This window comes from Carcharhinus amblyrhynchos, chromosome 6, assembly GCF_965287045.1.
Source record: "Carcharhinus amblyrhynchos chromosome 6, sCarAmb.v2.hapA, whole genome shotgun sequence".
Classification (NCBI taxonomy): domain Eukaryota; kingdom Metazoa; phylum Chordata; class Chondrichthyes; order Carcharhiniformes; family Carcharhinidae; genus Carcharhinus; species Carcharhinus amblyrhynchos.
This window is the reverse complement of record NC_137329.1, coordinates 107,485,266-107,511,666: the sequence shown is the minus strand read 5'-3', so window position 1 is coordinate 107,511,666 and position 26,401 is coordinate 107,485,266. Positions and strand designations below refer to the sequence as shown.

At 44.1% G+C, this 26,401-nt stretch overlaps 1 protein-coding gene across 1 annotated transcript in view; it reads right to left on the bottom strand.

The window, feature by feature from the left end:
• The window catches only part of otogl (otogelin-like), a 161,984-nt gene that overhangs the window by 42,873 nt on the left and 92,710 nt on the right, over positions 1 to 26,401 (bottom strand). The window contains exons 31-34 of the mRNA XM_080191498.1: positions 12,989 to 13,106; positions 8,772 to 8,851; positions 6,962 to 7,743; positions 3,689 to 3,791 (exon numbers count right to left, since the gene is read on the bottom strand). Of these exons, the coding sequence (XP_080047624.1) occupies positions 3,689 to 3,791; positions 6,962 to 7,743; positions 8,772 to 8,851; positions 12,989 to 13,106 (1,083 nt within the window). The remainder of the gene's footprint in view (positions 1 to 3,688; positions 3,792 to 6,961; positions 7,744 to 8,771; positions 8,852 to 12,988; positions 13,107 to 26,401) is intronic.

The window sequence follows — 26,401 nt, the reverse complement described above, 5'->3', positions numbered from 1 at the left end:
CCATTGCTGTGAATAGAGAATTGGCTAAGCACCAAATTTTTGACAGAGATGGCAGGGTGTACCACATCAGAGAATCACAGCCCTTGATTCCATTGTCCAAGAGGTCAGTTACAGGCCTCACATCTGTGCTTCTGTTTGCTGCTTTTCATTTCAGCAAATGCCCAGTTAGGCGGCAGACCTGTACGTGGATCTCATCTGGAAAACGGAAGTGAAGCCCAGGACAGGAAATTCAGGGCGTCCAACCTCTGGAAGGTGCAACTGCACAGGCAACCCCAGAGGAAAATTTACCCTGAAATGTATTGACAAACATTATTGTCGCAAGGTCAGTTGAAGGCAAATGCTTCTGTGAAATCTTCTTCATACGGATAAGTTTCAAATCTGTGATTTAAAAAGTTTCCATTTTACAGACCATCTGTACTGCATGTTCAGAAGCTTTTCTGATTACTTCTTATTAGGTACAGATTTGAAAGTAATAATTATTTTCTTGCTTTATACAATATACAATATTTTGTACAGAAACAAAAATTGCAGTTACTTTGAATGTTTCTCTCCATTGGGGGGGGCTGCTTTTATTCAGGGCAGTTTGGGGTTTTGGGCAGTAAATGGAAAATAAAGACAATTGTCAATCACTTGGGTATATAATATTCAATAATTCAAGGGCAGCAAATAATTTTAACTGTGACGATGAACATGGGACAAAAAGAACCAACAGCTTAGATGTGATTAAGTAGACTGATGGTAATTTTCTAATGTTACTCTATTCTTGTAATCGTAAGCAATTTGAAGCCCCCCCCCCCCCCCCCCCCCCCCCGGCTAAACACAGAATTTGAAATTACGTTTTTCTACACATTTCTGAGGTATGGGTGTTTCTGGCAAGGGCAGTATTTACTGCACATCTCTAATTGTCATTGAGAAGGTAGCGGTAAGCTGTCATCTTAAATTGTGATGTGGAGATGCTGGCATTGGACTGGGGTAAACACAGTGAGAAGTCTCACGACACCAGGTTAAAGTCCAACAGGTTTATCTGATAGTAAACCCCACAAGCTTTCGGAACGCAGTTCCTTCGTCAGGTGAGTGGAGAGTTATGATCAGAAACAGGGCACATAAAGGCACACACCGTTTACAAAATACTGATTAGAATGCGAGTCTTTACAGAAGGAATCTGAATAGCAGATTAGCTGTAAAGATTCACATTCTAATCAGTATTCTGTAAAATGTGTGTGCATTTATATGCCTTATTTGTGATCAGAACTCTCCACTCACTGATGGAGGAACAGCGTTCCCACAGCTTGTGGTGTTTACTATCAAATAAACCTGTTAGACTTTAACCTGGTGTTGTGAGACTTCTTATCTTAAACTGCTGCAGATGGTGTGGTGCAGCGACACCCACAGTGCATTTAGGGAAGAGTTTGACTTTGTATGCCAGTGTTATTCTAAGTCAGGATGGTGTATGAGTTGGAGGAAAAGTTCAGGGTTCCCATGTGCCTAATGCCCTTGTGTTTCTATGTAGTAGAGTTTACGAGTGTGGGAGGTGCTGTCAAAAGAAGCCTTAGCAAGTTGCTGCATTGCATTGTGTAGACAGTACATATCTTGTCCAGTGGTGGAGGGAGCCAATGCCTTAGGTGGTGGAAAGCAAAAATCAAGCAGGATGTTGTGTCCTGAATGGTGTTGAGCTTCTTGCATGTCGTGGGACCTGCACTCAGCCAGACATGTGGAGAATATTCCAACACACTCCTGACTGGTGCTTTGTAGATGGTGAAAAGGCTTCTGAGGAGCCAGAAGTTGAGCAGAATGCCCACTTTCTGACCTGCTCTGCTAGCCACAGTATTTATGTGGCTGTTGGGTTTCTGGTCAATGGTAACCTCCAGGATGTTGGTGTTGGGGATTCAGCGATGGCAATGATGTTGAATGTCAAAGCAGCTAGTTACACTTTCTTTTGATGGAGATGGTCATTGCCTGGTACATGTCTTGTATTCATTAAAACAGGTATCAGAAATCAGTAGAGTATAATTGGAGTAGAAATAATAGAGGGTGTTGTACTTATTTAGAAGCTAACTAAAGTTGTAACTTGAGTACAATTTGAATGTTTTAAAAATCTGCCATTTCTGTATTCAGCAGTAGATGAAGATTGTGCTGTCATTGGTAAATATATTATTTTGAGGTATAGAAAACCACAGGACAGGCCAGAAGTAACAATTATTCAGTCACTTCCCCGTTCGGAAATTCGTCTGTTTCTGTAAAGTATCACAATTATATGCAAAACCTCATCTTATATAACTTCAAACGTACTATTTAAAGAGCAGGAATGGATAGAATTTACAGCTTGTAAAGAAAAAAAGTGGACCTGGCACCAGTATTGGGAGAGTGGGAGCTGTATCATTGAGACAGTCTTCACCTGAATTGTGTTTGGATCAGTGTTAAACTAAATAGTGGGGTAAAGGAGCGAGTGAGGGAAACTCTGATGAGTTAAAGGGAGGGGACAAACAAAGAGAGCAAGTTAATAATAAAGGTAATGATAATCAGAGTATGACAACAAGGGACGTACTCAAATAGAAATAAAAATTTATGCTCCTATAGCCATTACAGGGACATATCTGCAAGTTGATAAAGGCTGGGATCTGAATATTTAAGGGTACATGACGTTTTGGAAGGCCATGAAGCTAGGGATTGGTGGAGGGGTAGCTCAGTTGATTAAGAATGATATTTGTGCAGTAGAGAGAAATAACCTTAGTTCTAAATTTCAATATGTAGGGTGGAATTTTCTTGTCCCTCCTGCCAGGGGAATTGTAGCAGGCAGGGGGTGGATCATGCAAAGATCCAGTGACCTCGGGTGGGATTTTCTGGTCTTAGGGTGAGCGTGGCCAGAAAATCCTGCCCATAGAATCAGTTTTGGTTGAGGTAAGAAAAGTCATTTGCGGGGGTCGTTTCTAGGTCTCCCTCTAATAGTTACCACACTGTCAGATTCGGAAGAAGTAATTGGACTTTGAGGAAGGTATGGTGATAATCATGAGGAAAGGTTGGACAGGTTGGGCCTGTATCTATTGAAATGTAGAATAATGAGGGGTAAGCTCATTGAAATGCATAAGATCCTGCAGAGACTTGACAGAGTGCATTCTAAAAGGATGTTTTCCCTTGTGGAAGAGTAGAACTAGCAGACGCAGTTTAAAAATAAGGGATCTCTCATTTAAGATTTAGATTTTTTTTCTCTCAAAAAGCCTGTGAAATTCTCTTCCCCAGTGAGCAGTGGAGGCCGTTTCTTTGAATATCTTTAAAGTGGAATTCTACAGACTCTTGACTAATAAGGAAGTCAGAGAGTACAGGGGAGTAGGCAGGTAAGTGGAGTTGAGGCTACAATGAGATAAACCTTGATCTTATCAAGTGATGGAGCACCCTCAAGGGGCCGGATAGTGTATTCCTGGTCCTAATTCATACGTTTGCATGTTTGAATGTAAGAGTTGTGAAAATTAAAGGCAGGAAAAGACCACAAACAGAATCAGAGCTAGTTCAATCTAACAAGATTCCAAGAGGAGCAGGCTCATGGAAAATAAATGCCAGGAACAAATGTTTTACATCCAATTTGTATGTTTCCACTTTGGCATCTTATTATGTGATTTTTCTTTAATCAGAAGAATAACAATGCTTACGGTTCATTAATATGGTGTGACTCAAAGGTGAAACAGATACTCACATGGACACTCCCACTGTGGACAGCACCTGTCATTGTTGATTTGGACAGGCATTCCCAGAAATCCACAACTTGGCTTAGTCATATTAAAAGGGCACTGCAAAAAATAATTTATAATAAAAAGTATGGATCAAAAGACATACAAAATATATAAGATATAAAAATGCACGAGTGTGAATTGTTTGAATTTTTTTCCTGAGCCATTCCTTCGTCTATTGTAAAATTTGGTTTTGTTCTTAATACAACTTCGGATTTTAGGAATAATCATGGGACTTCATCCAAGAAGTTCCTGCCTCAAGGAAGCAATTAAAGTCAAGCCATTGTAACAATCTTTATTTCAGTGATCAAGGGAAACTAAAGACCTTATAGAAATAATAGTAAGATTAGAAAGTGAACTTTGTTCCCATATTTGATTAAGTTTTTCACACTGTACGTTTGTTTAAGCAAACCAAAAACACTGACCTAAAGATCAAAAACATTGACGTGAAGACTTAATCACACAAGAGCATAGGAACACTGGAAATCTAAGGGTAACTGAGTCCCTCACTGTAAAATCTCCAGGAGCTTAATTTAGCGTGGTCCTCAGTGTAGAGGTCTTGTGGCGCAGTGAGTAGCAACCCTGCCTCTCAGCCAGACACTCTGGGTTCGAGCCCCACCCCAGGACTTGATGGCCAAGGAAGGTGTGTTCATAAGATACACAATCAGGTTGAGTGTCAATCTGCAAATCCTTCCAACATGCCAATGGCTGGCAGTAAGAGTGGCAGAGACTTCTGGTCACCTCTGCTTGATATAAACTGGCATCCCTCAAGCTATAAGCCTCCGGCAACATACTAGCAAACCATTCTAAGAATAAATAACTATTGAAACAGACAAAAGTCTGTCCCAAAGCACCACTGGACTCGGGAAAAGAATTGGAATGATCCTAGGTAGTGGTGTCAAGATCCATCTCAAAAATCAGGCCTACATCTGTCATTCAAGGTAAAATTAATATTGCAGAGATTAATTCAATGTCACAGCAAAAAGGAGGGACATTATGAAACCGCAACCTAAGTTTTACATTTCTATTATTTGACACTAGATACAAAGTTGGTTATGGATTGTTATTAGATTATCAACTTGTCACCTAAATAATTTTCTCTGGACAGGCAGCATTGGATTGCCTTATCTGCCACTTGGCACTCAAGATTTTAGCTAAGCCTTACTGTGCAGAAAAAAAAGATGTTTGTAGACAGCCTTAATTGAGAATAAAAGAGACACCTGGTGATAACATTAGTTTAGAAGATGGGAAATTTTTAGCTGAGGCCAAGAATGTTAACAAATAAAGGATGGAATATTGATAAATATTGGCAATTGGTTAGACTTCTGAGGGACATTAAGAAATTGTTTATTTAGTTTTTTTATAAAACACAAAGATCAAGGGCTGGAATCTTACCACCGTTCACGCCGACGGCATTTTCCCATCCCACCACAGTGAATGGAGATTTGGCTGGCCACCAAATTCGCTGCAGTGGGAGTGTAGCAGGAATTGGGCCCAAGATCTTTGTGATTCAGCCATTACAACAGAAAGATTTTGGTTATTGTATGGATCAAGTCCATATAGCGAATGCTAGAATCATTGACAAAGTCATGGATAAAGGGTTGGCCAAGTGTTTAATTCTGAAACTGATATTTTCCCTAATACATCCTGCTCTGTTCATTACTTTCTGTCGCATGACATTTTTTGTTTTCGTTGAAGGGCCCAATGTCACTCATTGTGGTGATTTAATTACTATCTCGTGAATGAATGGGAAAAAGTATTTAATGATGGACTGGATGATAAATTTTGAACCAAATCCGAAACCATCGAATAAGAAACTCTCCATTGAAAACAGTCACAGAAATAAAGTTGATATTTTTGAATCGCAATATGTCACATGCTTCCATCTGTAGCAATTTCTTATGCCATCCAACCTGCCTGTTACTTCAATTTGTACAGATATCTCTTAAGAAAGAAACAGCAGTTTCCCACTACAAACGGCAAAGTGGCTTTCTAATATTCAGGTCTATAATACCATTTTTAACTGGCATCTAATATGCCTACTCTGATTTGGTAATTTACATACTTCTGTCCAGGCTATTCGATGGAATATCATGCATTGCTGGAGCATCTAACCTGCGGAATCAAAATGGCAGGAAAATATCCCCATTGCACAAGCTTCAGTAATATTGATAGTAGCAGTTTAAAAAAAAGACTGCAGTCTAGAATGTCTACTGATCCTCTCGTTCATAAAATCACAGAATCCCTACAGTGCAGAAGAGGCCATTTGGCCCATCGAGTCTGCACTAACTCTCCGACAGAATATCTTACTCAGACTCTCTCCTCTGCCTTATCCCCATAAACCCCCTTACCCCCACATTTCCCAGGGCTAACCTATCTATCCTATACATCTTGGGATCATAAGACATAAGAACAGAATTAGGCCACTCAGCCCATCGATTTTGCTCTGCCATTCAATTGTGGCTGATATTTTTCTCATCCCCATTCTCCTGCCTTTTCCCCATAAATCCTGATCCCCTTATTAATCAAGAACCCATCTATCTCTATCTTAAAGACACTCAACGACCTGGCCTCCACAGCCTTCTGTGGCAAAGAGTTCCACAGGTTCACCAAGGGACACTAAGGGGCAACTTAGCATGGCCAATCCACCTAACCTGCACATCTTTGGATTGTGGGAGGAAACCAGAGTACCCAGAGAAAACCCACGCAGACACAGGGACAGCGTGCAAACTCCACACAGGCAGTTACCCATGGCTGGAATTGAACCCAGGTCCCTGGCATTGTGAGGCAGTGGTGCTAATCAGTGTGCCCCCTGGAGGCTTAATGATGGTAACTGGTTAGGAGGAGTACAAACCATGTGGGATAGGTTGAAGGGAAACACACAGGCCTAATTTTACCAGTACATGCCCAAGGCTTGTAGGATCGCACCTGAGGCCAAAGGAGAATGCCATTCTGCGAGCCTGGGGCAGACTTGCTAAAATTCCAGCCACAAAGTAAATGCAATAAAGAATGGATCAACCAAATGACGCAATCTCAAGCTTTTAACCTGAAATTCCGAGTTTAATCAAATTTTCTCAATTTTAACTCTTAAATTGGTATTTTTTATTTGTCATTTCGTATGTTCTGTTTAAGGGGGAAAGGTAGGTTAAAACTGATCCTACTATGCATGGTGGCGTTGTCACAGATGGAGCCGCAGATTGAGAATAAGAGGGCGCAGTTGAGATACCAAATGGAAATACAGTTTCTGGTTGAGGGCTGGTTGTAGCAGCAGTAGTGGCTGAGGTCAGGTTCGAAGGGAAAGTCTGCGACGCAGAGGATGCTTCTAACGTGGTTTTCTCCTGAACGCTGGTAGCTGAGACAGAAACGGCAGTCGACAATGTGCGCTGCGTCGTCCCAGCTACCCCTGGAGTCAAGGTTACTCTGGTGGTTGTCAATGGCATAATAGAATGCCTGGCAACCTCTTCCGTTGATGTTTCTGCCTTTCCCACAGTTGTCTGCTGCAGTGTCGTAGGTTCAGTACTTTCAGTGGCGGATGTACTGTACTGAGTCTGTAATATTGCTGGCTGAGCAGTAGGTACTGTAGCATGCGTTGTGTGAACAATCCCTTCAGATCTGTTGCTGGGAGCCATGGTTGAAAAGGCACTACTTAACGCTGCACTTGTGTACACGGGAGTTCCAGACTGGATTGTAACTGCTGCTGTAGCACTTGTTGACCTGGTGCTCCCAGTGAAAGCTGTGGCGGCCCTTACAGAACTTAAAACTGAAGGTTCTGTTGATGTAAAAGATGTTGTGTAAGTTACTGGAGAGGCAGTTACTGGAGATATTGTGGTGACCGCTGTAACTGTAGGGGCAGCCATCAGTGGAGTCGATGTCATGCTTGTATATTGGTCTGTAATGGGAGTTGTTGATTGTCCTGCCGTTGGAGTCAGTGAGGTTGTGGGTGAACTGTAAGCCGCCTCTGTTGTCACGGCTGCTGTTGTTTGCTGTTGATAAGGCAAATCTGTTGCAGTGACGTTGACACCTGTCAGAAAATAAACCATTAAGACGTCATTCACAGATTTATGGGCCATGATTCCCCAAATCGGCTCAAAGTGCACAGGCCAGCGGGAAAGCCGGAGTGTTTCCCATTGGTGTTAACAGCGGCTGTGAGCTGGGTTTCTCCCAACTGATCGATGCCAATGCCCCCACAAGCCCAGCTGTTCAGAGATTGGGCATCCCTTTTTAAAGAGAAGCCTAATCTCCGCACTGACAGGCAGTTCCCTTCCCTTTCCCCTCTATGACAGAAATGGTGTCCCCACCCAGTGCTGACCTGGGGAGCACCACCAACCGCTCAACACAATGGTTAGCATTGCTGCCTCACAGCAGCAGGGACCCAGGTTCAATTCTGGCCTTGGGTCACGCTCTGTGTGGAGTTTGCACATTCTCCCAGTATCTGTGTGGGTTTCTTCTGGGTGCTCCAGTTTCCTCCCACACTCCAAAGATGTGTGGGTTAGGTAGATTGGCCAAAGTAAATTGCCCCTTAGTGTCCAAAGGTGTGTAGTCTAGGTGGATTAGCCATGGAAAGGCACAGAGTTGTGGGGATAGGGCAGGGGAGTGGGCCTGGTGCAGACTTGGTGGGATGAGTGGTCTCTTCTGCATCGTTGGGATTCTATGGTTTAACTGTGGGGATTCTATGGTCTAATCACAGAGGGACATCCTCCACCACGGGGTCACATTCCCAATACACCACACAGTATGAGGGTGGCTCAACACCACCCTGTCCCCAAGCCAAAGACCTGTTCGCACCCTTTTACAGGAACTCTCGTCTGGGAACTCCCAGCCACCTGACGAAGGGACAGCCTGTTCCAAAAGCTTGTGGCATTTGTTACAAATAAACTTGTTGGACTTTAAGCTGGTGTTGTGAGATTTCTTTCTGTCTGAGCTACAAATTAACAGACCTAGAAATGCTAAATATTTACTCCTACTTCTGTTCATGGTGTATCTGTTTCTCAACTCAGTCAACAATAAAGAAGTTTAAAAACGTGAAAGTAAACAAACTGAGACACTCACAGTCCTCCAGGTGAACACATCGGTGGGTGACTTCATCAAGAAGCATGTTCTTCGGGCAATGTGCCATACATCCTTCTACCCTGAGTGAGGAAAATAGAAAGGCTTATTTCTGCTTCCTTATATTCTGCCACCCTCCCTCCCACCTGCTCTGAGTTCTCCTCGGTGTCTCTGAGCCATGCTTCAACTCTGGTTGAGGGTAATCCATTTACAAGCCTCTCCCAGTCACCAGCCACTATAAAGGGATGATGTCTTCAGCCATGTTCTCGTCCATGGGAATGGCGCCTTGGCACCTGGGTGACACAGTGGCACAGTGGTTAGCACTGCCGCCTCATAGCTCCAGGGACCTGGGTTCAATTCCTGCCTTGGGTCACTGTCTGTGTGGAATTTGCACATTCTCCCTGTATCTGCCTGGGTGTCCTCAGGGTGCTCCAGTTTCCTCCCACAGTCCAAAAATACGCGGGTTAGGTTGATTGGCCATGTTAAATTGCCCCTTAGTACCCTGGGATGCATAGGTTAGAGGGAATAACAGGGTAAATATGCGGGGTGATGGGGATAAGGCCTGGTTGGGATTGTTGTCGGTGCAGACTCGATGGGCCGAATGGCCTTCTTCTGCACTGTGAGGATTCCATGATTTCTATGAAAGGCATTTTTACTTCACTGACCTGCAGGATGTAGATTAACAAGGAAGTTGTGGGGAACCCAATATTTTGGATTCTCCCACATGCTATGATTTTCACTAATGAGTTCCAAAGGGCCCCCAGTTGGGCAGGCAGCCAGTAGGTGGCAGCAGGTAGGCCTGAAGCCAAGAAGATGGAGGTCAGGGTTGTCATCGAGTTTGTATGCGGTGGCGGAAAAAGTTAAAATGTTAAAATATCCAGCATTATTTCTGCTCGACACTTTTTTTAATCATGGGACATGGGTGTCGCTGGCTGGTCAACATTTATTGCCCATCCCTAGTTGCCCTTGGAGGTCAGTTGAGAGTCAACCACATTGCTGTGGCTCTGGAGTCATGTGTAGGCCAAACCAGGTAAGGATGGCAGATTTCCTTCCCTAAAGGACATTAGTGAACCAGTGGGGCATTTCCCCTGACAATCGTTTCATGGTCATCAATAGATTCTGAATTCCAGATATATTTTATTGAATTCAAATTCCACCATCTGCCGTGGCGGGATTCAAACCTGGGTCTCCAGAACATTAGCTGAGTTTCTGGATTAATAGTCCAGTGATAATACCACCAGGCCATCACCTCCCCATAGCAGCAATGCTGAGATTGGGAATTTACCATTAAAACAAGCAATGGTTCTCATTCAAAATGTATTGGTTCAGTTAATTATGATTATTCATTCATGCAAAAAAAGGGTTAAATACTTAAATTAAATTTAACAGTCAGTTTAAAATAACAACAGGAAATGCTGGATTCAGCAAAATCTGACGGCATCCATGAGGAGAGAACAGGGGAGTGGGGTTAATGAGAAGAAATTTCCCCTTTTTTCACAGTGTGGGACAATGGGCGGAGAAAACAGTATTGAGGAACTTGCTCCATTGTATCATTACAAACTGAGAGGAAAGGAATCTAAGGGGTGGGCGGCATGGTGTCACAGTGGTTAGCACTGCTGCCTCGGAGTGCCAGGGACCTAGGTTCAATTCCCAGCTTGGGCCACTGTCTGTGTGGAGTTTGCACGCTCTCCCCATGTCTGCGTGGGTTTCCTCCCACATTCTGAAAGTGCATTGACCCGAACAGGTGCCGGAGTGTGGTGACTAGTGGATTTTTACAGTAACTTAATTTTTACAGTAACGTAAGCCTACTTACATTAATTAATTGTGACATTAATAAATAAACTTTAAACTTACGACATCACACTGGTGTATGCTTGAGCTTGCCCCTGCCAGCAACTTAATTTTGTAAAGACTGGGAGACGATTTTAAAGGGCTCCCCAGCACAGACAAGTAAAACAGAACACCTTCATCCCACCATGCTACATCCCTCTGCAACTGCAACCCCCCTCACCATCCCCAGCCCCCCAGCAAAGCTCTCTGGCAGTGTCTGAACATCACCCTCAGGTGAGAGTGATACAGTCACCTCAGCTCCTCCAGCAGGTCTGCCCACCAGCTGCATGTCATGGGACACCAGCTGTAACTCACGCCAGCGTGAGGAGGGATAATTTAACTGGGGGGGGGGGCGGGTGGATTATCAGGCCAGATAATTAGATACAAATTTATGATAATAGCCTCCCCAACACTGAATGTTGGGAATCCCGTTACATCACTAGGTGGGTGAATCGCGTCACATCTTTACATTGGAGGGAAATGAGTTTGGGCCTCTTGGAGGATTTTCCATTGACGCTCGATAAGAACTGGGGTGGAAAATCCCAGCCAATGTGACAGGTTGATGCATTCCTGACCTGCTGAGTGTTCCCAACATTTTCTGCTGATTTTTCCATCACCACTGTATTCCACTTTCATGATATTTAGTTTGCTCTGTTATCCTTTTTAAACTGACAATTATAATTAATGAGGAGATTATTAGATAGCTGGATTTTCATTTGAATGCACTTCCATACATTTCAGCCACTTCAAGTCATTGAGACTTGAACATGAAAGCACCAGTTGCTTCAGCTGCTTTGTGTCAATAGTTCCATATGATAACAAAGTCTGCCACCTGGTGGTGAGGTAACAAAGTCCAGGAAGAGTAGAAAATCGTAGATAAAAGCACTAATTGGAGAGGGTCAAGTAAGCTAAAGTTTTTTTAAGTTTAAGTTCATTTATTAGTTCACAAGTAGGCTTACACTAACACTGCAATGAAGTTACTGTGAAAATCCCCTAGTAACCGCTCTCCAGCGCCTATTCGGGTACACTGAGGGAGAATTTAGCACGGCCAATGCAGCTAATCAGCTCTTCTTTCGGATTGCAGGAGTAAACCCATGCATATACAGGGAGAACGTGCAGACTCTGTGCAGACAGTGACCCAAGCCAGGAATCAATCCCAGGTCACTGGCGCTGTGAGGCAGCAATGCTAAGCTATTGCAGGAGATATAAATACAGATTTAGCAGCTTAAGGACTTCAACGAATGGAGGTTGAGGATAAGGTGAGAATTTTCAAGACTGGACTGTTGTAGGTGTAATTTTTGAGGGTTGGTTTGATTGTAGAGGTTTTGCCAGCGAATTATTCTGAACCCAGAGAGGAACACACTAGCACCAGGTAGAAGGTTAAATGGTCAGCAGATAGAAGACTGGGTTCAGTGGAACAAGACATGTGGTGCATGGGCTAGATGGGATTAGAGAAGGCAAGGGAAGATTACAAAAGGTAACAGAAAGTGGGAGTTGTGGGGTGGGCGGGGAGGAAAGCCTTGAGAGCAAAGAGGATAGAAAAGACAAGGAAATGTGAAAGAAAGAGAACAGCAGAGCACTGTGAAGTTCGGAGCTGAGAAAAATGTTTGTGTAAACTGTGTGCAAAGAGAGGAAATAGCAGAATGATCAGGTGGAGGGAAGAGAGAGAAGAGTGTGAACATGAACTGGTGAGTTAGAGACAGAAAATAAATAAACAGGCATAAACTGTTAGACTAGGGGGGATATACTTCTGAACTGGTGAAAAAAGTTATATCATGAAATTATCTCAATGTTGAAGGAATGTGTGAATGTTTAGATAATTTTCGTTTAGATGATGTTCCTATTGAAAACCAAGACGCTATTAAAATTGCCAGGAGATTAAAAATCTCAAATTAATTGTAATGCAGGGCTGAATTTTACCAGCCCTTTTTAGATGGGCAAGGGGATGATATTATCTAGACAGGGCTTCTTGTTTACACTTTCCTACGCTGCTGGTCCCAACTTGGGTCACAGATTTTGAACCCTCTTGCTTGGTCGCCAACACTCACTCAATTCAAGATGGCCCTCGCCTTGACACCAAGAAGAACTCCTAGTTCTCCTCCTATTCTGCCCTCTTGACTATCTCTAACTTGAATTGCTCCACCTTGGCAGCCAAGCCTTCAGCTTCCACGTCGGAGCCTCAATCCTGTTTACAAAGGACACTCCCTGTCCTCACTGAAATGTAGTCGTGGGACGTAGGTAATGTTTTCAAAATGATCCATAGAATTATACTTTAATAACGAACATTCAGGAACAAATAAGGGTTGTGTTTTATATTACATTCAATTATATAAATACAAAGATTATGAACTCCTGCATGCTTCACATTTATAAAACCCATAGATACTTACGGTGATAGAAACTTGCAGGCTATTGCATGAGGGTCGCTGCACGTTTTGATGCAAGGACTGGCACAGGCCTCGTATCTATATTCACACATTGTTCTGTATGGTATAACTTTGCTGCTTTCTGAAAAAAAGTGATACAATATCTTGCATTAATCTGGAGCATCATTTAAAGCTTAAAAATACTCAAGAAACCTGAGCTGCACGGTGGCACAGTGGTTAGCACTGCTGCCTCAAAGCACCAGGGACCTGGGTTTAAATGTGGCCTTGGGTCACTGTGTGTGGAGTTTGCACATTCTCCCCATGTTTGCTTGGGTTTCCTCCGGATGCTCCGGTTTCTTCCCACAGTCCAAAGATGTGCAGATTAGGTAGATTGGCTAAATTGCTCCTTAGAGTTCCAAGATACATAGATTGGGGGATTAGCCATGCATGGGGTTGTGAGGTTAGCGGGCAGGGCTGAGCCTAGGTGGGGTACTCTTTCAGAGGGTCAGATGGGCCGAATGGCTTCTTCTGTAGGGATTCTATGAAATCCCTAAATGATTTTTTTCATTCATATAAAAGTAAATCTAATTGTTGGAAAATAATATGTATTTAATGTTTCATTATTACCACTTTAAAATGCAGTCATTGTAAACAGTGATCCAAAGTTTCAGGGGAGCTTGGAGAGCTGCAAGGGGATGGGATATTCAACGATATAAAGAAAGACCAGCTCTGAACTGCTGGTTTTATCATCCCCCAGAAATAGATTGATGTTTGAAAGGAGATAGGAGCAGCAGGATTCTGTGACTCACTAGATTTCCCACAACTCCTGTCTCTTAAGCACCGCAAGAAGTCTCACAACACCAGGTTAAAGTCCAACAGGTTTACTTGGTAGCAAAAGCCACTAGCTTTCGGGCCTCTGACCCTTCGTCAGGTGAGTGAGAGGCCTGAAAGCTAGTGGCTTTTGCTACCAAAGAAGCCTGTTGGATTATAACCTGGCGTTGTGAGACTTCTGTGTTACCCCAGTCCAACACCGGCATCTCCGCATCTATCAGCATGAGCACCAGAAATAGGCTGTTGTCCAGGTCAGCAGCAGGGCACAAGGTAATAAGGATTTAAAGAGGTGTTCAGGCCAGTCTTGATCTCAGACTTCAAAGGCAAGATAAATGAAACTAGTGAAAAGGCCAGTTACTGCTATTTGGAGAAGTAGCATCATTTAACACTTAAAAATATCCAAGAAACTGGGACAGCACGGCAGCACAGCAGTTAGCATTGCTGCCTCAAAGCACCAGGGACCTGGGTTCAATTCCGATCTCGAATGACTGTCCATGTGGAGATTGCACATTCTCCCTGTGCCTGCGTGGGTTTCTTCCAGGTGTTCCATTTCCTCCCACACCCCAAAGACGTGCAGGTTAGGTAAATTGGCCATGGCCCAAGAAGTCAGCTTCTTACGCCACAGGGCGGATTTTAGTTTCAGGATTGGTAAGATTGGCATTTGGTGAATTTTCAGATCCCAAGCACGCTTCACACTGGAATGAGACACTCAGTTCAATTTTTGTACAGATGATCAATTAGTGACCAGAGATTGCACTCGTCATCCAATCACGGATGGCAAGCAGGCTCCCAAGCCTGGATAGCCAACAGGAAGTCCTATTGGCAGCTGAGGCGTGAGTTACAATGTCGGCGTGAGAAGGAGAGAGAGAGAGGGCAAGTGATGGTGAAGACAACCTCTGAAAAGAAGTTGAAAAGTTTTGACATTAAAGAGAAGTCACAGCTTCCAGGCCACACTGTGGTCTGATAACCATGTTGGATGCAGGAGCGGAACCCTAGCAAGTGGAATGCAAGATGCTCACTCCCTCTCCCCCACTGTCCATTTGCTGCCGAGGGCTGTCTCCATATCCTGACTGTATTTCAACCTCAGTGGGGTGGAGAGGGGTCACAAGGCTACAGAGTGAAATCATAGAATCCCTCCAGTGCTGAAGGAGCCATTTGGCCCATTGAGTCTGCCCCAACTCTCTCTGACGGAGTATCTTACCCAGGCCCTTTCTCCCACTGTCCCCCTTAACCCTGCACATTTATCATGGCTAATGCATCTAACCTACTGATCTTGAGACACTAAGGGGCAATTTATCATAGCCAATCAACTTAACCCGCGCATCTTTGGACTCTGAGAGGAAACTGAAGAACTCAAAGGAAACCCATGCAAACATGGGGAGAACATGCAGACTCTGCATAGACTGCGATCCAAGCCGGGAATCTAACCCGGTCCCAGCGCTGTGAGGCAGCAGTGCTAATCACTGTGCCACCGTGCCACCCTATGATCATAATAAATCACAGGGTCACAGAACTGTCACAGTGCAGAAGAAGGCCATTCAGCCCATTATGTCTGCACTGGCTTTCTGAATGAGCATTATGACTGAGTTCTGCACTCCCTCCAGTGGGTTCACATCCTTCCTAAAGTGTGGTGCTCAGAATGGTACACAATATTCCAGCTGACACCTAACTAATGTCTTGGATAATCTCAGCATAACCCACTTGTTCTTGCACTCTATGCTTTATTAACTGCTCTCTCCACCTGTCCCGTCACCTTTCATGATCAAAGATCTGGGCAGATGGCCTCAATTAGCTTAACTGGCCACCTGCTTCACTCAAGGGTCAGGGTGCTGCTCTTCACACTGCTGGAAAAGTGTTCTGGCACTGGGAATGTTTTGGGGAACTTTTCCTACATGGCTCTGTGCCTCCTATCCAACCATCCAGAGGCCTATAAAATCTTGCTCTGTGCCGGGTTGGTACATGGCTTCTGTGAACAAGACTGCTCCTATCAGTGTCTCAGCCCCTTCAAATGTGCATCCACTGATTCCTAGAAGATTCAGCAATATCAAAACAAACGAGAAAATCCAAATTCACAATTGCGATACCGCAGAGGAATGTTGCTGCAATTTTAAAGGACTGGCTGTGACACAAATGGAAAAGGATTGAATCATCTAAATGTATTTGTTCCTTCAGCTGTTCACAGGCAGGAATCAAATCTGTCTGTAAATGACCTCAAGAACATGTTTTATTGCTGGTAACTCTGAGACCAGCAAAAGGGCAAAAGCAGAGGTAACATGAGACCATGGAAACAAGCATTAGGATTTCTGTTGCCACACGGTTGTTACAACACACAAGAATTCATGTTTTAATCTTTGAATCCAGCAAGTGACTTGTGCTGGTGTACACTCCTTATCAATGTATTACAGTGCATTAAGATACAAACCAAAAGTACACACGTGTGTGTGAGATCCATTCTAAAGTGTTCTTTCCTTCATAAATGACAAATTTTTAACAGCAATCTGGAATGTAAAACTGAATTCAATTGCACAATTATGAGCTAACTGGACAGTTTTCTATCCCAATTCCTACCAGTCCTAATGATAAATAAATGCATTGGACCAAAACATGGTCCTTGATTATTTTAGAAATGTGGGGGAAATACTCGCCACTGCTTAGAAGGTTCGCAAAGTAAGATTGTTCAGGAGATCCAAATACCAAATTTTTATTACTATAAAATAAACACTTGCAGAAACAGAGGCACTGAAATATTTTCCTTATCCCCCTATGTAGACAGCTGTGCCAGTTTGAAGATATGGTTACAGGCAACTTCCGTGAACAGTGCAACCTTTTCCCCCTTCAGAGTATTAACTGACTCTTTATATGCAGAGGGTCATGAGTAAAATTCAAGGGCTAAATCTATGCAGCAAAACAGCCTTGAACAGAGCATTGTTCTGGCAGTTTTTGGTTGGCTCTGTTTGAAAAGCTTTGGTTTCAGCACAATATCTCTGACTTGTGAGGCATCTCCTGTTACATTCCAGGATTATTCAGTTGCTATTGTATCATGGAAAATACACACAGTCCATAGTCCAATTAGAGCTTCACAGTAAGGAAGCTCATTATATTTTATATGACAATATCTAATTACCGTATGTTAAAATCGGCACTTGCTTCTAGTAAAGCTTTTACTAAACCTCGTGTGGAACTAACTGCTAATGGTATGGGTTGGCCAAAGGAGAAAATGGGGGCAACGCAGTGGTTAGCACTGTTGCCTCACAGCACCAGGGACCCAGGTTCGATTCCGGACTCAGGTCACTGTCTGGATGGAGTTTGCACATTCTACCCCCCCCGTGACCCTCCCCACCCCCGCCACCGCACGCCCCCCCCCCCCACCCCCCCCCCTCTGCGTGGATTTCCTCCGCGTGCTCCAGTTTCCTCTCACACTCCAAAGGTGTACAGGCTAGATTGATTGGCCATGCTAAATTGCCCCTTAGCATCAGGGGAACTAGCTAGGGTAAATATGTGGGGTTACGGGGATAGGGCCTAGATGGAATGATTGTTGGTGCAAGCTTGATGGGTCTAATGGCCTTCTTCTGCACTGTAGGGATTCTACGAGAACAACCTCTGAAGTCTGTATGTTTCCCCTCAACCATGGAACAAAATGGCTGATTTGAAGTGGTAATACTTCGAACAAGAACATACAAAATCAGCAGAAATGTCATACACATTAGTTTGTCTTGTTTGTATGGGAAATGACAATTTAAATGTACACAGTGCTCCCTCACTCATCAAAAGCCCACTACATCTTTCAGAATGTTAGGAATGTCTATGGCATCTAAGGTCAAGTAAAGGAAATATCATAATCTGGAATTCTAACTTTTACCAGTCATTAAGTCCTGATGACAGCTATTTCATGGAGCTTTCTGTTCCTCACTTGAAATCTATTTTTGCGAAGACTGAATTCTACACAAGCCAGTAAAATATCCAAGGGTGGATCAACTTACAATCAAGCAAAACAATTTTTAAAAGTTTAGGATAATTTTAAAATGTAGTACTTTGCTTGGGTGCGAAAATCAAGCCGAGATTTGATGCAAACTGTAGAATTTAATATGTGTTCCATGTCTTATTTATAATCATGAGGAAAATTTAACAGGAATTTGGAAGAATACTCCGAAAGTAGTGGTCAAAACAGACCACCAGCTAACATTGCAATACTAAGCAGGTTTGGAATACAATGACATATTATACAACGTTTTTCGAAGTAACAATGTAAATGAACATATTTAGAAATGACAAGTTGATAAAATATACATTAATAGTTTACTGGAGTTTGAATGGTTTTATATTACCACTTCATAAACCACTACAAATATGTGATATTTTTCTGAAATAAAAGTTTATTTATTATTGTCACAAACAGGCTTTACATTAACACTGCAATCAAGTTACTGTGAAAATCTCCTAGTCACCACACACTTGTTTGGGTATACTGAGGGATAATTTAACATGGCCAATGCACCTAACCAGCATGTCTTTTGGACCGAGGGAGGAAACCAGAGCACCTAAAGGAAACCCATGCAGACATGAAGAGAATGGACAGACTCTACACAGACAGTAACCCAAGCTAGGAATCGTACGCAGGTCCCTAGCGCAGTGAGGGCAGCAGTGCTAACCACTGTGCCACCGTGCTTCATTGTACTTTTTCAAATGCAAGTCACACATTTTGTGATTATCACATTTGATATTATTGTTCTATAATTCATAGAACTAATTCAAATTATCAAGTATTTGCAATGAAAATTTTCTGTACATACGACAGGCTGAATTTTAATTTAATATTGGGCAACACAGTGGCACAGTGGTTAGCATTGCTGCCTCACTGCACCAAGGACCCGGGTTCAATTCCAGCCTCAGGTCAATGCCCATGTGGAGTTTGCATATTACTTCCACGAATGCGTGGGTTTCCTTCGGGTGCTCCGGTTTCCTCCCACAGTCCAATGATGTGTGGGTTAGGTGGATTGGCAGTGCTAAATTGCCCCTTAGTGTCAGGGGACTAGCAGGGTAAATACATGAGGTTACGGGGATACAGCTAGAATGGAATTGTTGTCAGTGCAGACTTGATAGGCCAAATGTCCTTCTTCTGCACTGTAGGGATCCAATGACTCTACTCTTCCCAACTTTTACAGGTGCACCATGGAAAGTATTCTTTCTGGTTATATCATAGCTTGGTATGGCTCCTGCTCTGCCCAAGACCGCAAGAAACTACAAAAGGTCATGAATGTAGTTTAATCCATCACGCAAACCAGCCTCCCATCCATTGACTCTGTCTATTCTTCCCGCTGCCTCGGAAAAGCATCCAGCATAATTAAGGACCCCATGCACCCCAGACATTCTCTCTTCCATCTTCTTCCATCCAGAAAAAGACACAGAAGTCTGAGGTCACGTACCAACCGACTCAAGAACAGCTTCTTCCCTGCTGCTGTCAGACTTTTAAATGGACTTACCTCACACTAGATTAATCTTAACCCTACACTCTAGCTATGACTGTAACACTATATTCTTCTGCATTCTCTCCTTTTCTCTCTGTGAACTGTATGCTTTGTCTGTACGTGTGCGAGAAATAATACTTTTCGCTGTATACTAACACATGTGTAAATAATAAATCAAATCAAATTAAAAACATGGTATATTTATTAGGAATATGTGTTTCAACTGCTTACTCATTCATATTGTGGTTTTGCGACGTTCAGGACACAGAGATGTATTTGTGTGAACCCTACTTTAAAAATAAATATCAGCAAGTTAGTTGTTCAAGGCTGTGCCATATTTTATGGTCATCAGAAATATCCAGTCGAGAAAGGGCAAAGAAGCATTCGGAATAAAGTGGATGAGCTGGTGGCACAGATCGACACAAATGGATACGATCTGGTGGCCATTACAGAGACGTGGCTGCAGGGTGACAGGGACTGGGAGCTGAATGTACAGGGCTATCAAGTGTTTAGGAAGGATAGGCAGGAGGGAAAAGGGGGGGGCGTAGCTCTGCTGAGTAAGGATAGCATCACGGTGGTAGCAAGGGATGATATTGGAGCCAAGGAGCAGAGGGTGGAATCGTTGTGGGTGGAGATTAGGAACAGCAAAGGGAGGAAGACGCGGGTGGGTGTCATGTATAGGCCCCCGAATAATGATCTGGAGGTGGGACGGGCTGTTAACGCGCAAATAAGTGCGGCGTGCAGGAATGGGACGGCCGTAGTTATGGGGGTTTCAATCTGCATATTGATTGGTCAACCCATGTTGGACGTGGGGGGCTCGAGGAAGAGTTCTTGGAATGCTGCTGGGATAGTTTCCTCGAACAGTGTGTGTTGGAGCCGACGAGGGAGCGATCTATCTTGGATCTGGTGCTATGTAATGAGACAGGTAGAATTAGGGACCTTGTGGTGAAGGATCCTCTTGGGGAGAGTGATCATTGTATGGTGGAGTTTCTGGTGCAGATGGAGGAGGAGAACGTGTGTTCCCGGACACGCGTCCTTTGTTTGAATAGAGGGGAGTACGGTAGGATGAGAGAAGAATTGGCGAATGTGGACTGGGGGAGTGCGTTGGAGGGAGGGTCTGTTGAGGAGCAGTGGAGGATCTTTAAGGAGATCTTTCTTGGTGCTCAGCAGAAATTTATTCCGATGGTCAAAAAGGATAGTAGGAGGAGAGGTAATAAGCCGTGGATAACGAAGGAGGTGAAGGAAAGTGTTAAACTAAAAGCGGAGGAATTTAGAGTAGCTAAGAGTAGTGGGCGAGAAGAGGATTGGGAGAGGTTTAAATGTCAACAAAGATTGACAAAGAAGTTGATAAAGAAGAGTAGGAGAAACTATGAAGCTGGGCTAGCGCTTAATATAAAAAAGGATAGCAAGAGTTTTTATAAATATATAAAAAGGAAGAGGCTGGCTAGGGTGAATATTGGTCCTTTAGAGGATGAGAAAGGGGACCTAGTGGTAGGGGATGGGGATATGGCTAAGGTATTGAATAACTTTTTTGTTTCTGTCTTCACGGAGGAGGACGTGAATAATTTGCGGGTGTTAGCGATGGAAAGGTGGTAGGACTGGAGGGTCTTAATGACATTACTGTTACTAGAGAGGCGGTGCTCGACAGACTGGAGGGGCTGATTGTGGACAAGTCCCCAGGACCGGATGGAATGCATCCGAGGGTTCTGAAAGAAATGGCGGAGGTGATAGTGGATGCCTTGGTGGTTATTTTCCAAACGTCGCTGGATTCCGGGGAAGTGCCGGATAATTGGAAAACGGCTAATGTTACGCCGTTGTTTAAGAAGGGTGCCAGGCAAAAGGCGGGGAATTATAGGCCGGTTAGTTTAACGTCTGTGGTAGGTAAAATGTTAGAATCTGTCATTAAGGAGGAAATTGCGAGGCATCTTGAAGGGAATTGCTTGATAGAGCAGACGCAGCACGGTTTCATTAAAGGGAAGTCGTGTCTGACAAATTTACTGGAGTTCTATGAGGATGTGTCTAGGGCGGTGGATAGAGGAGAGCCGGTGGATGTGGTCTTTCTAGATTTTCAGAAGGCGTTTGACAAAGTGCCTCACAAGAGGTTATTGCAGAAGGTCGAGGGACATGGAGTTGGGGGTAGGGTGTTAGCGTGGATAGAGGATTGGTTGTCAAATAGGAGGCAGAGAGTGGGGGTCAACGGGTGCTATTCGGATTGGCGGATGGTGACTAGTGGAGTGCCCCAGGGGTCGGTGCTGGGGCCTCAGCTATTTACCATTTATATAGATGATCTGGAGGAGGGAACCGAGTGTAGGGTGTCGAAATTTGCTGATGACACCAAGATTGGGGGAACAGCAAATTGTGCGGAGGGTGTGGAGAGTCTACAGAAGGATCTAGATAGGCTGGGCGAATGGGCCAGGAAATGGCAAATGGAATTTAATGTTGGCAAGTGCGAGGTGGTCCACTTTGGTAGGAATAATGGTAGGAAGGACTATTACTTACGGGGCGAAAAACTGCAGCAGGTGACGGTGCAGAGGGACCTCGGGGTCCTTGTGCATGAGTTGCAAAAACCCAGCCTGCAGGTGCAGCAGGTGGTCAGGAAGGCGAATGGGATGCTGGCCTTCATAGCAAAGGGGATTGAATGTAAAAGTAGGGAGGTCTTGCTGCAGCTGTATAGGGCATTGGTGAGGCCGCAGCTGGAGTACTGTGTGCAGTTTTGGGCGCCGCACCTGCGCAAAGATATTTTGGCCTTGGAGGGAGTGCAGAGGAGGTTTACTAGGCTGATACCGGAGTTGAGGGGGTTGAGCTATGAGGAGAGGCTGAATAAACTGGGCTTGTACTCGTTAGAGTTTAGAAGAATGAGGGGAGATCTCATTGAGACGTATAAGATGATGAATGGGATGGATAGGATAGAGGTGGAAAGACTCTTCCCGCTCAAAAAAGACAATAGGACTAGGGGGCACAGCCTCAAGATAAAAGGGGGGCGGTTTAGAACGGAGTTGAGGAGGAACTTCTTCACTCAAAGGGTGGTGAATCTCTGGAATTCTCTGCCCGTTGAAGTGGTGGAGGCTGCCTCGCTAAATATTTTTAAGAAGCGGGTTGATGGGTTTTTGATAGGAGAGGGGATTAAGGGTTATGGGGAGAGGGCGGGAAAGTGGAACTGAGCAGCGACAGATCAGCCATGATCTTATTGAATGGTGGGGCAGGCTCGAAGGGCTAGATGGCCTACTCCTGCTCCTATTTCTTATGTTCTTATGTTCTTATTTCATCAGTGTTGCTAATTCCGCTTGCTATTGGAAGGGTGCTCCAGATGGGCACAGGCACCTCCTAAAGTAAGTAAATCACTTTCTACTTGCCAATAGCCTCTGATGGTCTGCCTGCCAATTGCCCACTTTCCCCAGATGGACAAAAGATTGAGGGGAAACAGATTGAGGCCTTTAAATGGTGGCACAGTGGCCCAGTTCTTAGCACTGCTGCCTCAAAGCCAGGGACCCACGTTTGATTCCTGTCTTGGATCACTACCCGTGTGGAGTTTGCAGATTCTCCCCGTGTCTGCATCAGTTTCATGAGGGTGCTCTGGTTTCTTCCCACACTCCCAAGATGCGTGGGGTTAGGTTGATTGGCCATGCTAAATTGCCCCTTAGTGTCAGGGGATTAGCAGGATAAACATATGGGGTTACGGGGATAGGGCCTTGGCGGGATTATGGTCAGTGCAGACTCAATGGACCAAATGGCCTCCTTCTGCACTGTAGGGATTCTATGGTTAAGTGGCACTTAGTTATCTATTTAAGGCCCATAATTACCACCTTAGATATAGCAGGAGAGGAGTAAACTAATACTGTATTTGCTGTTGAGAGAGTTTGATTACTGAATTTCAGGATGGCCTGTAGGCAAGTTTGATATTCCCTAATTCCAGTACAAACACCAGATGTGAGCTGGCTGATGTCTAACTCATATTTTCCTATTGTAACCAGTAGACAAATGTCATGTTGTTATAGTTCTCTTGGAACCCAGAATTGCATCCATGGGCTGTCGGAAAATAGATGTTCCTAGTTGAATAAATTCTTGCTATTGTATAATTAGTATCAGGATTAGTTTTTGGTTTGAACTATCTTTCATTTAGTAAAAATTCCATTCATTTAGTAAAACCGGTTCAAATAGGCCTAACCCTGTACGTTGCCAAATAGGATTCCAGGATGCTAGGTCATCTCTGCCCGACTGTGAGCTCTTTCTTCTATGTTTCAATAAACTACCAGGTTTGGAGTTCATTTTGCATTGGCACTCATATGCACTTGTAAACTCAGTGCAAAAGAAATACATGGCTTAAAAGATCACAGAAATTTGGGTATAAGTGAGTTACAAAATGTTAAAGACGCTTCAATTTTTTACTCCCACCAACAAAACCACCTGTTTGAATGAATCTTGCCCCATTAAAAAAGCCATGGTAAAACTCTCAGACATAAGTATTCTTAAATTGCACTTGTTAGTGGGGGCCAATCAAACTTGTGTCAAGATTTTCAGACAAAACAAGGAGGAATTATACGAGGGGTTAGATTACCCATTTCTTTGGCTGAAAGGGTGGTTGAAACTTCACTCACCAGAAATCTGGGTGTCCACAGCAACAATGGGCTGGGGCAGCCCTAATTAGTAAAGAGTAGGACCTCTTGCCCTCAGGGCCAGAAGGTTCTGCACTAGAGAGAGGCTGGCCACTCAGATTGATTGGCAGTTCTAGAGTCTCAGCAACCCCAGGATCAAGTAGTTGCTGGAATTACAAGCAGTTTCTAAGGCTGCTGGATGCTGTAACTGAGGTAAGTTCAGAGATCTTGGATAGGCCTGTGTGACAGACCCCACTGAGGGGTAGGGAGAGGAGATGGGGGGAGGGTTTTAGGGGGCCAGGTTTGAGGTGCAAGATGTGGGGGTGAAAGGGTAAAGAGCCTACAGTGCAGAAGTAGGCCATTCGGTCCAGTGATTCTGCACTGACTCTTCAAAAGAGCATCTCACCTGTGCCCAAGCCTACACCCTACCCCCTTAACCCTGCACATTTACCCTGGCTAATCCCCTTACCCTTTAGATAGTAAGGGGCTATTTAGAATGGCCAATCCATCTAAACTGCACATCTTTGGATTGTGGGAAAAAACCTGAGCACTCAAAGGAAAATCATGCAGACACGGGGACAATGTGCAAACTCCACACAGACAGTGACCCAAGGCCAGAACTGAACCCGGGTCTCTGACGTGTGAGGCAGCAGGGGCTGTCACATTTGGGAGGATGCCCAGTTGGAGCATGTCCCAAAGACAGCAAACCCTTTCCAAAACACCAGCAACCTGTGCAGTGATAGGTGCTGGACTGCTTGTCAATCCCTCATCTTCCCCATAATCATCCACAAATTGAGGGGAAACAGATTGAGGACCTTAAGTGGCATTTAATTGTCTATTTGAGGGCTACATGGGCCTAAGGGTCAGCAGGTTACCTGCCACCTTACCAACCCTATGTAGTATGGGTACAGGCAGGAAGTGGACAGGGAAAGCAGCAGGTGGCAATTGTTTTATTCTGCACCCCTTCCACCTGCAGACTGACACAGCCGCCTCACAGCGCCAGGCACCTGGGTTCGATTCCCGGCTTTGGGTGACTGTCTGTGCGGAGTCTGCTCGTTCTCCCCACGTCTGTGTGGGTTTCCTCTGGGTGCTCCAGTTTCTCCCACCGTCCAAAAGACATGTTGGTTAGGGGCTTTGGCCATGTTAAAACCTCCCTCAGTGTACCCAAATAGGCACCATAGTGTGGCGACTAGAGGATTTTCATAGTAACTTCATTGCAATGTTAATGTAAGCCTACTTGCAACATTAATAAAAAAAAGACACCTTCAAATACGGCATCAGGGGCCTGTAAAATTCACCTCAAAGTAATTTTTTTACTGCTTTTTTAATTGCCAATTTCTTAGCTCTTTTAAAAATAATTATCCTCACTAGTACCTGGTTCTGCCTTTTCTGTTCCCTCTATTACAATTTTATTACACTTTTATTGTATAAATCACATTCAAAATTTCAAAACTTGTAAGATTTTAAACATTCTGCATCTGATGTGAATGAATGATGTTTAAATAATTTTAAGACACGAAGAAAAATATCACCAGCGTGGTTTCAGCATTTCTCTGGGCCTTTGTTTTTGGAACTGATTTGGCCTCTTTGAGGTTTGGCCATATTCTGATGAGATTGTGAGGATATTTGGATTTTTTTTGTTATCAATGGCGCAATATTGCATCCATTTAGGTTTAACTTTGGGGGAAGCGGGGGTTGGTGTTAGTAAAGGAAATTCCAAGTATCTTATGTTAACATCGAAAACAGCAAAAGAACGGAGTCTGAGGGTGGAATCTTCCTGGAGACAGATTTGAAGGCAGGACTAGGAGTACAGAGCCTCTGTGCAGTCTTTCTAGAATGAGGCATTGGTTACCTGCCTGGCAAGAGCAGGTAGTTAATTATTACCCATTGAGTACCCACTTGGAAAAATTGCTGATGCTGCTAAGATTTCCTGGCAGTGGGAAAAGCCTGGAGGAGGTGCTGGCTAGCGAGGCCTCCTTTAATTCTACCGTATCTTCCACCAGGGCTGCAGGTGTCAGAGGTCACGCCTGCAGCCACAGATTATCCTGTGGCGGGATTCCCCTACTTACAGTCAAGGATATGGGACAAATGCTGGAAAATAGGATTCGCATGCCTTTGGTGTTAGATATCGTCGGTACAGGCACGATGGGCCGAAGGACCTTTCCTGTGCTGTATGACTCAATGGGTGGAATTTTACAACCTCATCACACCCGTTTTACGGCGGGAAATGTCATAAAATTAGGCGTGATGTGAGTAGCAGTAATGGCACGCGTTTTTATGCCCATCCCATTTTACTGAGAGAAAAAAAATCGACACGATCAGGAGCCCACTGAAAACGGGCGAAACATCAGTTCGCATTTTTTTGCATCCTTCACAATGTAGTCAGCGAGCTTCACTCTCAATCGTCCCAGCATCTCACCTTCTTTAAAGACCTTGTTCGCTGTAGTTGGATTGGTCAGGAGAACACCTTATGTATAATAGTCAGATTCAGGCGTTTGAGCAGAGAGGGTGAGCAAGGAGGTAAGTCTCTGCTTTCAAACTGCTCCACG